At 42.7% G+C, this 14,842-nt stretch overlaps 1 protein-coding gene across 2 annotated transcripts in view; it reads left to right on the forward strand.

The window, feature by feature from the left end:
• Gad1 (glutamate decarboxylase) overlaps positions 1 to 14,842 on the forward strand; it is a 37,923-nt gene that overhangs the window by 12,480 nt on the left and 10,601 nt on the right. For both annotated transcript variants that reach the window (XM_076311947.1, XM_076311948.1), the window contains 3 exons: positions 8,775 to 9,091; positions 10,197 to 10,448; positions 12,115 to 12,182. In XM_076311947.1, coding sequence (XP_076168062.1) covers positions 8,775 to 9,091; positions 10,197 to 10,448; positions 12,115 to 12,182 — 637 coding nt within the window. The remainder of the gene's footprint in view (positions 1 to 8,774; positions 9,092 to 10,196; positions 10,449 to 12,114; positions 12,183 to 14,842) is intronic.

Genomic DNA, 14,842 nt, shown 5'->3' on the forward strand with positions numbered 1-14,842 from the left:
GGTGTGAAACCGATTTCGATCGAATCCTCCCGTTCGAGTGTATTTTTTAAGCCTTTTCCAAAGTCCGCGAGACACGGTTAACATTTTGCTCGGAGACGTTAATGCAAGTCGATATCGAACGTCGAGACACCGTGGTCTCTCGGTCGGTTCTCCGCGGAATGCCGAAAGTCAACCGCAAATCCCCCGCAAAAGTTCACTATCTCGGTAGGATTCGATTACCGGCTTGAATAGATGCTAATGCACAATGGAGGAGGGCTAACCGAACTTAGGCCAGAAATCAGGCTTGTCTGGGTGGCGAGCGTCGATGCAGACAAACACCCCTGGTCCTTCACCCCTCCTCTTCCTCGTCGAGAGGACGCGTGGCGCGTTCTACGCGCCGACAAAAAGTCGTTATTAGATTACGCGCCACGAGACTCGCGGGAACACACACCCGAATATCGTCGAACCGACTGTCCCCGAAGCCGTGGAGAGAACCGTCCCTCGCCTCTCCGCGGGAGTATCAATTGATCGTAGATACACTGGAAAATATTTCGGGGAGACTGGACGATAAGAACGTCGATGGTCGAGTAAAATATGACGTGATAAAAGCAGAGAAATAAAAAGGAACGGAGATACCGTTACCGGAGATAGAGGCTCTATTTAACGCGGCTTGCACCGTGTCGGTCATCGGTGACCGACGATGAATTCTCGGTTCGGATCGGGGCCTGATCGTCGGTGTGAAACGTAAGAAACAATGTTCCGATGTGAAAATTGAAAATCGTAGGATCGCCAAAAATGTAAATATATCTTGTCGATGTTACAAATACGGTATAATATGATAATTTAATCGTCGTTTTAACGGAACGTTGAAATATAAATAAACGAAGATTTCTATCATTAGTTGGAAAATATTGCGACTTTCATCGGGAGAATGAACCGCTTTCGAACGTAATCTTAGATTTTCTGCGTTTATGAATGAAACCTTATCGCGCGAAGGTAATCTGGTAGATGTCTGTGTTTTCGATATTTTTTTTGTAGAATAATCTTCGTACCGACGCTGAAAAATCATTAATCGTTTTACAATAACTACTCTTTCCGAGAAGAGTTTAGTTTATAGAGATACCAATTATTTCACAATATTGCGTTAAAATGTAGTTCCAGCGAACGTATGTAGCTGTTGTAATTATTTTATTTCCTTCCTCTATACCGAGCGTAAATGTGAAAACTGTTTTTTAGAATTGCCATTTAAAAGTCCCGACTCTGTACAAAATGTTTTAAAGGTTCTTTTGAAAAATTGTTGTAAACGTATGTTAGACTTAGGAACCGAAGATACCAATTACAGAACGAACCAATTAATAATAACTTCGGGGAAGATAGGGGGGAGCAAAAGGAAAACGACGAGAGCTGTCGAAGCAGGTTTTTATCGTTTCTTATTTTACAATGGGACGAAGTTCATGTCGATAAAGATCGCGAAACGCGCAGATCTTGATTGATTGCGGGTGCAGCCCAAGTATTGACGTTCGTGATTGATTCTTGCTAATGGAGGACGACGAGGTTTTGATAGAGAACGGTGTCTGTCTCGAAGATTGAGGATTCGCGCGACCTGAAATCGCAAAGCGACGTTGTTCGGCTCTCAAAGTGTGCCGCTGATATCGAAAATAGGCGTTCCAGATCGTTCGACCTGGAAAGTTTGCATTAAATGGGAAGAAAAGATTCAAAAGACTGCATCGAAGTTTGCGTCATCGCAACAAGGACTTGGCACGCGCGCGATATTGAAAAATAATTATTAACGAATCGCCGAACTTGCGAATGACAAGCGTATAGGCTGAGATCTTTCGTTGGGAACACGAAGTGAATCTTTATAATCGAAACATAGCGTCCGTGTAATTGTAAAATAACGATTATCGATTGTATCGATTACAGTACCGCGTACGCGTAACAATGAATGCGGAATATAATTTCGTTGGAAATTCACAGAGCATTTGATCGAAATTTAAAGTCCCGAATTCACAAATCTCTGAATTGTACGACCGTAAGTTCATAAAATTCCTTTTCGTTCGATGAAACTTCATTCGTAATTAAATTTCTTTCGTTAAACGTGTTTCATCTTTTCGATCGATTCGATCGTTTAACCCAATTCCTTCCTTTTCGCGCGACGTGTTTCACGTTCGGAATATTTCTCATTTTTATAAATTCAGGGTTTTACGTATTATACGCAAATACGACACTCCGTAATCCGATTCGTTGTACCGAGGTTCAGTTAAATCCGTGTCTGTCCGACGCGTTTCCAAAATTGGTTATCTCGAAAACGAACTATGATCAAACTAAACCAGCCATGCGACCAAACATCGTTCCACGTGTTCGACTTACTTTTACACAATTTTATACTTTTTATCCACGTAAACGTTCCGTTGATATTTCTCGCGGTTTTCGCGTTCGTCGTCTCGTTTTTAAAACAATCTTCTCGCATCTCCGTTACCGGTGGAACTTGTTTCGCGAACTCGATTGCACCCGAATTGAAATTAAAATCGACCAATGGTCTTCGAATCGTACCGTAGGGATCGGTGGCGTTTTTCTTCCGATTTCTTTTTTCTGAAAATCAGCGTGAATCCGCGAATCGGCGGGTAAAAGAACAATGCAAACTGTGCCCGGACGAAAAACACCATTGTAGCGTCAGCGCACGTGGCACCACTGCGCGGACAGGGTGGTGAATTCAATAGGATCGGTGTAATTAAGAGCCATTTCTACACGATTTTCTCCCCGGTGGGGTCGAGGGAAATAGTAAATAGGGGCGAGCAACGGGGGTGGCCGGGACCACGCGAGCGAAGCCCCGTAGGGCGAAACCCTTCGCGGACCTTCGGCACGAAAACCATCGAGTACACCCACCCGATGGAATTTAAATTGGTATCGATAACCACTCGTGGAATGCAGAAATCGCTTCGTCACGGAATGCGCGAGTTGTTACGTCACGCGGGTGGTATTCGAACAACGGCACCGCGATGAGAATAATGGGGTTCGTTCGTCGTGAGTTCACGGTCTTTTGTATATATTTTGTTGGAATGAATGCAACAATGATCCTGAGAGTGGCAGATGTCGATAGCGAATGGTCGATGTCGGTTTTAAGGACTGTCTCCGTATTGGCGCGGAAGGGTCGTCAACGGTTTGGCTATTTTTTCTTTTGACTTTTTTCTAGTCAGATCCAAGTCGAGAGTCACGAAGACCACACGACACTGTCGTTGTTCACGTTAGGGCATATTACTGTACACTTGTTTCTTCGGACTTTGTATTCTCATATGTACGAAAACTATACTACTGGATACGCGAGATCCCTGGATATTATAATAAACTACATATTATAATCTAAACTTTACAACATATTTGAATATTTGTGTACTTGTGACTTTCTTTTTCGATGGTTACGAGAAGGAAAGAAAGAATTACGTTAACCGTCGAGAGGAATGAACGGTCTAAAAAGAAAACCTGTATTCTCGGTATCGACGTGGCAAGACGAACGATCGAAGATCGTGTTCTTTAACGGCGTTTAAGTCCAGGTTCAAGACCATGGATGTTACGTACGGAATGTTTTTCCTACTCTGTTGGAATATGATTGATTGAACGGCATTAACGTTAAGCCGGGGTTACACACTTCTCTTCGTACAAATCCTGAGCCCCGTAATATATTACGGTGGTCTGCGTCGAGCAGGTTCTCCATGCTGGAAACACTTGGTTCCCTTTCTCTTCGCCGTACGGGGGAAAAGGGCAAATTAGTCGGAAAACGATACCCTTCGACGTTGTAATCGTTCGTAAGGGCAACCCGGCGAAAGAAACGAATCGTGGAATCTATTGGATCGGATGTACAAATACCAGCGCACGAAATGCTATTCGTGTACGGACCATCGAACGTATAGGAGATTGATTAGAAAACGATCCGCGTTTGGTATTCGTAGGACAACGGAAATGGGTTCGGGAGTTTAATATTGGGATACGATTCCACGGGATAATACTCGTGTAACGAACTATGGTCGAAAGAAAAATTATCGTAAGTTTGGAATTGTGAATCAACCGAACTGTTCTTTGGACGTAACGCTTAGAACAAATTTTGCTCCTCTTGTTTTCTTTTTTTGTTTTTTTCTTTTTTTAGAAGGAAAGTATACTTTCAATCTCCTTTGCATTTTTTGGGCGCACAAAAACGCTTGGAAAATCTATCGAGGCAAATGAATCATTTCAAGGTTCGAAGTTTTCTCGTTTTCTTTTCAATCGGTATGTGGTAATTAATCGATTTCATTTACGATAAAGAAGTATGTATCGTATTTTGTTAAATCCACTTATTATACTCTCGGTTCCGTGATCAATTATTATCAACTACACGAGAGGATTAATAGCTTCCGAAGCTATAAAATTTATTATTGAGATCAGTGGTACCAGCCACAGAGTTTGCACCGAATTGAGATCAACCGAGATCGAAATTCTTTTTCTTTGAAATATGATCGAATGATCGAAGAAAGCCGAGGAAAAGCATCGATCGGGGCCAAAATGGAAACGATCGTAAGAAAACGGTTTTTCTGTGAAAGAAATCCGCGATCCATTAGTTTTAACGATCGAGACTCTATTTTACCATTACTTCGCGGTAATGGAAAAGAGTCTAAGGGGATCCGGCCTGAAAATCCCCGGCAGCTTCGTTCAGAATTAACATACCCTTAAATCTGCATAATTCGCCAACCAGGCCAGCTTATCTCGATTCGCAAGGTGCACTCGTGTTTGTTTTCCTTATGTTCCCGCAAAACACACAATCATCCTTCTGCTCCGTCTTGAATTCGTGCCAGAAGCATTCGAAACGTTGCTTCACTCAGGAAGATAAATAATCAATCCTGTACTTTCGTCCGTTTAATAAAAAAGTTTTCTTGCATTTAGATAATTTATCGAGTTGTTCGGAAAGTCATTTCGTTTTTTGTGGTGAAAATGAAACACAATTTTTTTAGAGTGTATAAACATTCTATTAAACTATACATTCTCCATTTTGGAAAACGAAATCACTTTCCGAACAACCCAATATTTATTTATCTTATGAGAATTCCGAGGAGACAGAGCGCGATACGCGATAGTGATTTCTACTACAGATGGAATAACAGATAATATACTCTTCGATGATATCGACCATTCAGAAAATAAGTTAATTTTACAGTAGTACAAGTTAGCTTCGCGATTGATACGATTAAAGTTGCAATACAAAGCAGTACGCTTTTCCTGAAAAAGAATTTCAAGACACGCGCTACAAAATTAATAGCACTTTAACTTTAAACGGAGATAGCATTTTAAAAATTGTTCTTCCTGTCTTTGAGTGTCGATAGTTTGAAAATACTTTAACACGTTATAATCGTAAGTATAACTATTGGTTCGTACGAAAAGCCTATGTACCTCAGGAATTTACGTTTGTATTCTTTCTAACTCAACGTAGTGGTATTCATGGTAGATATTCCATGCAGGTGCTTATTCTAGATACGATAAAACTATTGCCAAATGGAATTTTAATTCGTCGATTCCAAAAACTCATTGCACGTATCAAGAATCCACAAAGGTGCATCTGATCGTTACTATTATACATTTAGTCCAATCCTCTTAAAGTTGCTTCCGCATCCACTGGATTCATATTACGGTATTCAAGGTAGATATTCCATGCAAGTGCTTATTCTAGATACGATAAAACTATTGCCAAGTGAAATTTTAATTCGTAGATTCCAAAAACTCATTGCACGTATCAAGAATCCACAAAGGTGCATCTGATCGTTACTATTATACATTTAGTCCAATCCTCTTAAAGTTGCTTCCGTGTCCACTGGATTCATATTACGCATGTTCGTATTCTACAGAATTCCATTCGATCATCGAAGAACTTTCTCTTGAACGGTGAGTCGAACTTTACCTTCGAGTAGCTCCAGGTGGACCCGCGGTCTTTTTCGTGCCACCCTGATTTGCATAACGCGTATCGACTCATCTCGCGCCGGTTGGCTGGAATAGTTTGTTTTCCCTCGCATCCTACGTTGGTTTGAGAGCCTCTGCAAACAATCTAGTCGCGCAGCGACGCGTGTGACGCGCAAAATGCGGGCGCTTCGGACCATCGACCCTCCTCCACCCTTGGTTAAAGCACGACCCCGATACTCCTGGAAAAATGGAAAGACGGAGAGAGGAGAAGACCAAAGAGCACGCGCGAGAAAGAGAGAGACGAGAGACGTCTTCTTGCACACCCCAAACCGGACGCGTGCCACGATTCACGGACCAAGATAATTGCGAATAACACTGCGACAAACGGCTCAGATACCGCTGCCCGATATCGCGTTTAGGGTGAACTTTTGCGTCGAAGTGTGCACTCGTGTCTGGTCGTGGATTGTACTGGTTCGAGTCCGATAGACTTTAAAATATGAAAGAAGTGCGACGAGGATAATGGATTATTACATAGAAGATGGACAAATGCAGAATTATGGAGACACGAAACACGTAGATGTATGTCGTCCGGGTTGTTCGGAAAGTGATTTCGATTTCCAAAATGGAGAATATATAATTTAATAAAATGTTTATACATTCTAAAAAAAATCATGTTTCATTTTCACCAAAAAAAAAGAAATGACTTTCCGAACAACCCAGTATATTTCAAGAGAGGCAAATAAATTTTAACCTCGATCCCACGTAAGTTGCGTGCTCCTCAGAGTGATGTAACAAACGAGAAATGTGGGAGAAATGATACTCGAGAATGTGAAAGAAATATTCCATGCTCTTGAGATTTCTCTAATGAACGAAAAAAATCGAATAAATGGTCCAGTCGCGTCGGTCCGGTGGACCCGATCGAAAATTTCTCTCCGGTCACGTCGGTCCGCTTTCTTGCTTCCGTTGAACAATCTCATCCCTCGGAACGAACAAAACTCGTCAAACCCATGCATCGTCTACTACTTAGAAGCTAAAATAACGTTCCTGGATTCCTAGCATCGCTTCGAATTGCTTCCGAGCCGCGTTCGGAAAATCTTCGAGCTAGGGCTCCAGATGGGCCAAGGGGAGCATTTAGCCCTTGAAAGACTGGCGTCATACGTCAATCACCGCGTAATACCGGGAGATTAAAACGTCCAGGCAACGCTACCGAAATTCTTATTCGCCTCGCTCGGTATCGAGAAGAGTAACATTACGAAGGGAACAACGTCTTCGTCGAGAAGGTGGTGCAGTTTTCGGGGATGGTCCACGGTTATCAAAGGTTGCGAGGTTATCGAACACCCGAGGGAGAAGGTCGTTTCGTGGCCGGATATTCAATGGAGCGAATCCATCAATTCTTGGGATCAAGGGATCTACGTTATTTTAGAGAACGATAGGATAGGAGTTCGAAGGGTGCGATGGATGCAACTGCCCGCGAGTCTTCTATCGTGAAGAAATACGTTTTTGGTAAATTCGGGAAATTGGAAAACGTCGTACGAGTGTCAACAAACTTGACAAAGGTCTGTGAAAATATATAACTGAACCGAAAGGTCACGTCTCCGATCATTGCTTCTCGAACGAAATATTCAACAGAGGCACGAGAAGCGAAGAGTTTTTTGTCTCGTTGGTCAAAGATCCTTTTTCATGGGAAAATGTCTTCGCGATTGTTCGCGGGAAAGAGCTCGGGAAGGTGAAATAGAAATTCGAGTTCAACACGTCGAGGCACACTGTTCCCCCAGTTGCATCAGGAGGCCAGACTCCCATCGAACAGAAGCATTAACCCTGATCCTAGCGCGATGTTCAGCAGAGCGGATGACAACGTACTCAGCGAGAGGCTTAGAGCTTCTCTTCCCGCTTTCAATTCGCGTGCCTTTAACGTACGTCTTCGGTGACGGGGCCACGTCCAATGGCTGTAATTTTTGGCCACGTGTCACGTCAACGTTATTAATTACTCCATCCTTCGACGATCGACGCAACCGGGACGAAATTAGCGCGACGGTTTTGGTTTACAGACAGGACGATTGATTCGAATGTCTCGTCTCGCGATGGAAATTGAAACAATTTCGTAAACGCGACGCTCTAAAAAAAATCCGATTCTGATCAAACCGAATGAATTGTTCGATGATCTTCTGAGCTCTTAACGAAGAAATTTCTTCTTTCCGATCATCCCCATTTCGATCAATTCTCCTACGGTTACTATTGGGTTGTTCCGAAAGTCATTTCGTTTTCCAAATTGGAGAATATATAATTTAATAAACGTTGTTAACATTTCGAATGTAAACATGTAGAGTGTATAAAATGTTTGTACACTCTAAAAAAATCGTGTTTGATTTTCACCGAAGAAACGAAATGACTTTACGAACAACCTATAGATAACAACGATATATCAAAAGAATTTTGTAAACGTTTGTAAACGCGACGCACGCGAGTAACTTCAACATTGATGAATCAAATGAAGTTTTATGAATTTTTGAACCTCGAACGAAGAACTTGATCTTTCTACAATGTTTCCAGGTCATCTTCATTACTTTAATCAATTGTTCTGCTGTCTCTATCTGGTCTCGCGATGAATATTAAGAGAACGCTTATCCAAGTTCGATTCTAATCGAGACAAATGAACTTTTTCTAATTTTCTGAACCCTTAACGAAGAATTTGTTCTTTCTACACTGTTTCCAGGTCATCTCCATTACTTTAATCAATTGTCCTGCTGTCTCGATCTGGTCTCACAATGAATATCAAGAGAACGCTTATCCAAGTTCGATTTTAATCGAGCCAAGTGAACCTTTTCTAATTTTCTGAACCCCTAACGAAGAGTTTGTTTTTTTCACACTGTTTCCAGGTCATCCTCATTTCTTCAATCAATTGTCCTGTGGTCTCGATCTCGTCTCGATGGCAGGTGAATGGCTGACGGCCACCGCGAACACGAATATGTTCACCTACGAGATCGCGCCTGTGTTCATTCTGATGGAACACGTCGTGTTGCGAAAGATGAGAGAGCTGATCGGCTGGAGCGGTGGCGATTCTATTCTCGCCCCGGGTGGTTCCATCAGCAACTTGTACGCTTTTCTCGCCGCCAGACACAAAATGTTCCCGGCTTACAAGGAACGAGGTCTTTCGGCCATCGGTGGACAACTGGTGATGTTCACGTCCGATCAAGTAAGTTCTGCTTCGCTCGAAAATCATTAGAACGTTGGTCGTTGAAACACCCTGTATCTTTGATCAAAAGTTTCCGTTGTAAACAGCGATATTGTGTATCAATAATCGTAAATTATCTCTATCGTTTCATTATTTACAATAGGCAAGCCGAGGTTTATCGGAGATTACACGGAAGTATTTCATCATTTTATTATTTTAACGTGTCATAAGAGTCATTCCACTGTGTCGATTTGTCGAGTAAATTTTCGATCGGTACAACATTCTTCTAAAATTACACTTTTCGTAACGCCATGTCCGTACAGATTGAGTCGATAAGAACCGATATACGAAATATCTCGTTATCTTAACGATCTGATCGAGAAACGTTTCATACGATATACATTATACGCGAGGAGATCCGTTGAACGAACAAATTTTGAACTCTTGTCTTATACTTCCAGAGATACCAACACGATCTTGAATTTTTCAAACGACACTGTTAAAACGAATAATAATTCTACCAATGACAAAGTTACCATTCGGTTGACCTACAAAAATGATACAGTGCCCTTTAAGAAACTCCAGGTCACCTTTATGTATCTGCAAACGTAGGATATTAAAAAGATATTCGTTCAACATTCCCCTTTCCTTCCCCAACACGATGGATATATTAGGTTATTCGAACACACATTTCGTTTTTTTGGTGAAAATGAAACACGATTTTATATATTCTATTTCTTTTTTCTATATAAATATATCTTACATATTCTCCATTTTGGAAAACGAAATTACTTCCCGAACAACCCGATATTTCGCGTGGAACGTTTTTCGATCGACTCGATAAACAACGAGATACTTCGAATAGCGATTCTTGTCGATTGGCTCTGTACACCTCTAGATTGTAAATTTGACAAGAAGGTTGTACAACAAAGTAGATGGTAAATTTGAAAACAAGCTCACGACGATGTAACACATTATTACGGAGGAAGCTACGTGATAGGGCAAGGTTCAACGAACTGCTTCTACACAACCTAGCTCCGAATCGCTTGTTTCCTGGAAACAATTACACCTTCTCGCGGTAAACGAGCGCGACAATGACAGATTGGCTTGTTCGATTGCTCGACAGTGTCACTATTCCGTGAAATCGTGCGCCGCTGTCTGCGGACTTGGAACCGACAACTGCGTGATGGTTCCCAGCGACGAACGAGGTCGTCTGATTCCGTCGAAGCTGGAAGAACTGATTCTGGAGCGCAAAGCGAAAGGACACATCCCCTTTTTCGTGAACGCCACTGCCGGGACCACTGTCATCGGCGCTTTCGATCCTATTCAAGAGATGGCCGACATTTGCCAGAGACACAAACTCTGGCTGCACATCGACGTAAGCAAAACTAAGCGACAACGTCAATATAATAGATTGCTCGATAAGTTTTGTCGTCTCATGAGAAATGGAGCTATGCAGATTCGTCGTTATATTTTTCTAAAGATGGTACTACTGTTCGATGAACACGTGTGAAGTTTCGTGTAGATCCGTCGACTCGTTCGTATATTCACAGTTGTTCAATGTTGAAGTGTCAGTATTTTTTTTACAACGGAAGAAATGACACTTATTGAACAACCTAGTATACGGTAATTCACAGTTAACTTCAGCCAAAATCTTCACGGTTAACTTTACACTATTTATTCCATTTCAATCTTTTTCTCTCAGCATCTCGAGCTGAAATAAAAATGAAAAACACATCTCGTGTAGTATTGCATAAACTGAGTCGATTGAAAGTCGATTCATATCGCGTTTGAGCTCATTCTGATCAGAAGGATCCAAAGAATACACTGGTACCGTTTTCAGAAAGGTAACACGAAAATCACGGGAAGTAAAATTTTGTATACTGCACGATTAGTTTTTTATTATAGCGGTATCTTTTTGAAGAGATCTACTGCTAGTACTATATTTATCTTGCTTTCTTCTTTCGTAGACATTCTTTTTCTTTTTCGAGCAATGTTGGAGTTCGGTTCTACAAAAAATACGCTACCCTGCACGCGTCACTTTCACTGCTGGGTCACGAAAGTTAACCGTGCATTGCCATATACATTGTGCAGAAATGTATTCGGTTGAATGGTTTTAAACGGAATACATTTGCCACTCACATTTTCGTTTATCATTGAAATACCTATACAACTGTTAAAATCGATCAAACGTACCGAGACAGCGGTATTTATCATTTTCTCTTCTGTGTCTTCGTTTTATCGATTCAACGACGACCAGACATCGATTCGAAGTAGCTTCGAAGCGAAGTAGATTCGCAGCATCGGCATTCGTACGAATAAGTTTGTCCGGCACCGTATATCAAAGAGCACGATGAACCAGTAGTATTCGCTTGTACCGACACGCGCGAGGTACGAAGATCGAACAGTCGAAATACACAATGAGGGGCGAACGTGTTTCGAAGTTAGAAAGGGACAACAGAGATTTCCACTTAGCCAGACAGCTTATTCAAATCAGTTCACCGTGCGAACGATAAATGCCAAACGCGTAAGAGCCTTAGCGTTAATAATAGATGTGAGAACCGCCACCCACTCGGCCAGGGGAGAACAGCTTCGCGGGGTAAATCGAGGGAAAATTCGGAAAATCTGGGATTTACGAGTCAACGCTTAGAAACTGTTTAACAAGGTCTTTTTTTTTCAACCGTTCCAAAAATGCCCCTCGGGCGCATCGACGCAAGTACCAATGATGTTTTCATTTTTGTACAGTCCATGTGAAACGAAAGATCGTCTTGCAATTGGTCTTACAATACTCGTCTTCCTAAACAGTAAAATTTCGCATCGACGCGTCGATGTACGTTTACGGAAATCGTTCTAGAAATCATCAATTTCTGCACGATGAAGCGCGGATTGCGAAAAAGTTCGATGTATGTTACGTGTTTAGAGTTTCATTTATTCAAAGACGTATAATTGCTGCCTGCGTAGGGTAATAAGTTGGCTGATCGATCACCGCGAAGAGAACGTTGACGCGCAATAGGTTGTAACTTTACACACGATTCTGATTTCAGGCGGCTTGGGGTGGTGGACTGCTCTTCTCGAGGAAATACAGACATCCTAGAATGACTGGCGTTGAACGGTGAGTGCAACAAACGATGTATTTCGTTCGAACAATCCGACGTAAACGCGAAACAATTCCACCCTCGAGCTCCGTCGACTTCAACGTCGATGCGTTTCCTTTCCATCTACCGAACTATACCTCCGCGTGCGTTCTCCGCAGGGGTGCCTTAATCCTCGCGCTTTATAGTTTATCGAGGCTTAGCACGATGGAGTTGCTCCGAAATAAAAGGCACATGCGAATACACACGCCCGGGAGCCTTAACGCGAACCGTACAAAAGGCAAAATCGATATTTCGCCGATAGCCGGCACGGAGCATCGAAAAATGATTTTACATGAGAATGGACCGAAGCCTTCAATCCGTGCGCGTCTCGTACGTAAAGTGTCGCCTAAAGGAGAAACGAGCTTTCGGATTCTCGTTCCATTGAACGACCTGGTGCTATCGAGTGCTCGAGAACATTGATCAGAGAATTTTTATACAAAGTTCTTTCAGAGTTATCGATCGTAATAACAATACATTGGGTCAGAATATCTGGCATTAGAGATTTCTTTCAACCCATCGACGTTCGAATTTTCTCCTACTTTTACTCCATGCTAGAATGTTTCCAACAAAGGCTACACCAATACCTATCGCACGACGCATATTGTCGTTTTTGAAAAATGTTAGAGAAATAATTCAACGTTCGTAAAAAGGACGACTGTTAACGAAGTAATTGTTTCGTTTCTCAAACGATTGTCGATACCGTCGATGGGTCATCGATCATCGTTGTTTCAACATTCGCTGCGTTTTCATCGACCCGTCGACGTTTCAATTTTCACCTACTTTTACTCCATGCTCGAATTTTTCCAACAAAGGCTACACCAATACCTATTGCACGATATTGTCGTTTCTGAAAAATGTTACAAAAATTACGCGAATTTGAACTTCACGCTATAAAGTTCACTAAAACGCGTTCGTTTCACCTGTAACGCACAACGTGAAATCCCCGCAGCAAAGGCTATACCAATACCTATTGCACGATACATATTGTCGTTTCTGAAAAATGTTAGAAAAATTACGCGAATTTGTACTACCGTTCACGGTGTAAAGTGCACTGAAACGCGTTCGTTTCACCTGTAACGCACGACGTGAAATCCCCGCTGCGATTAATGAAATCTCCGCGTCTCCCGACGCGGAAAGACGGTACCTGCAGGCTGTTCGCGGACAGTGTCGTAATCCGTCGGATCGAGGGGCTCCGGGCGAAAGGAGTGACTCCTGTCCCTCGACACATGTGAAATTTCGCATACACGTCCACGTAGACAACGATGTCCGACCCCTCGTGGCTGCAATGGGGGTCAGGGGTAGCCCCGATCGGGAGCCGGAGCTCAGATGGGGGTTGGCGAGATTAATCCACGATTTGCATCCGGGCGCATCTGCTCCATCCATTCGGAGGCAGACAGTCCCTGACCCGAAAAAGAGTAGCACGAGGCCTCCCGCGTAAAGAATTTCACCAGCAAAAAGTCAACTTTCGCCCCATTCTTCTACACCGCGGTGTCAGGTCGAAATATTAATAATCGCGGCCCGAATATCACGAGTGAAGGCTAAACGACCTTCGGTCTCCGAACGATGAATCGAAAGCTGAAGACAGGACTGACAAGGGACGAGCAAATTTGTAGAGCAGCCAAAAATATATATATATTTTTTTTTTTCGGTCAAGGTTCGGGTTCAAGGGGACGTGAACAATCCTGGAAGCTGCGAGCGAGAAACGTGTTCCCGATATCTCTGGAAGAATGGAACAGTTCTTCGATCGTAATTTCGTCGAGAAAAATAATTATTCTTCGTCGCTTCTCTTCGATCGAGAACGATACCAGCTGTGATCGAGATCGAGATTTCGAGCAGAATTAAGGGAGTGGTTCTCCAAAACGAAGAATCGTGCGCAATTGTACCACGGTTACGAATATTTGAACGATCATTTGAATAAGATTTATTCGAAGTTACTCGAGTAAACCATAACTTCGATACTGTAATAGATCGTTGTCCAGTTGAGATCTCGATGATTCTCGGTGCTCGAGTATCGATATTTCAAATACGAACAAGTCTTGCAAATATTCACCAATCGCTTACCAACCTGCTCGAAGATTCGATCATTGAATATTGTACAATTGATCGAGAATTCATCGATATTAACGAGTACGCGTTCTGTTCACGTTTTTATTTTCCGGGAACAGTTCTTCCCCTGCTGGCAGGGACTGTACCCGCGCGTAGGACTTCCTTCCTGAAGGTCTTGATTAAAATGGCAAACGAAAAGTCCGAAGGACGAGCAACAGCTGGATCAGTTCCCTGGAGCGCATTTGCAGAACAGAACTCTCCTCTTATGTATCGACGCGCCGCCGCATCGTGCCGTGCCTTCCGCGTGCCTGAAATAAAAGACCGTGCCTCGACAATGCTGGATTAAACTCGTACAAAGGGAACTGCTTCCCTCGTTCTCTCGTTGTCTGTCTTCTCCGCTGTCTCCCGCCAGTACTCCCGCGGCCCTTCTTCCAACAACGCGCAGACAGCAGAGAAAGAGAGAGAGAGAGAGAGAGAAAGTTTTGTCGTCGTGACAAAGTCAGAAATGATTACGCATAAAAGGTCCCCCGGAACGAGCAAAGTTCACAGTCGGAAGTGAACATTCGCATTCTTTCTCCAGTTCGCTTACACC

This window comes from Ptiloglossa arizonensis, chromosome 5 (genome assembly GCF_051014685.1).
Source record: "Ptiloglossa arizonensis isolate GNS036 chromosome 5, iyPtiAriz1_principal, whole genome shotgun sequence".
In the NCBI taxonomy this organism is placed as follows: Eukaryota; Metazoa; Arthropoda; class Insecta; order Hymenoptera; family Colletidae; genus Ptiloglossa; species Ptiloglossa arizonensis.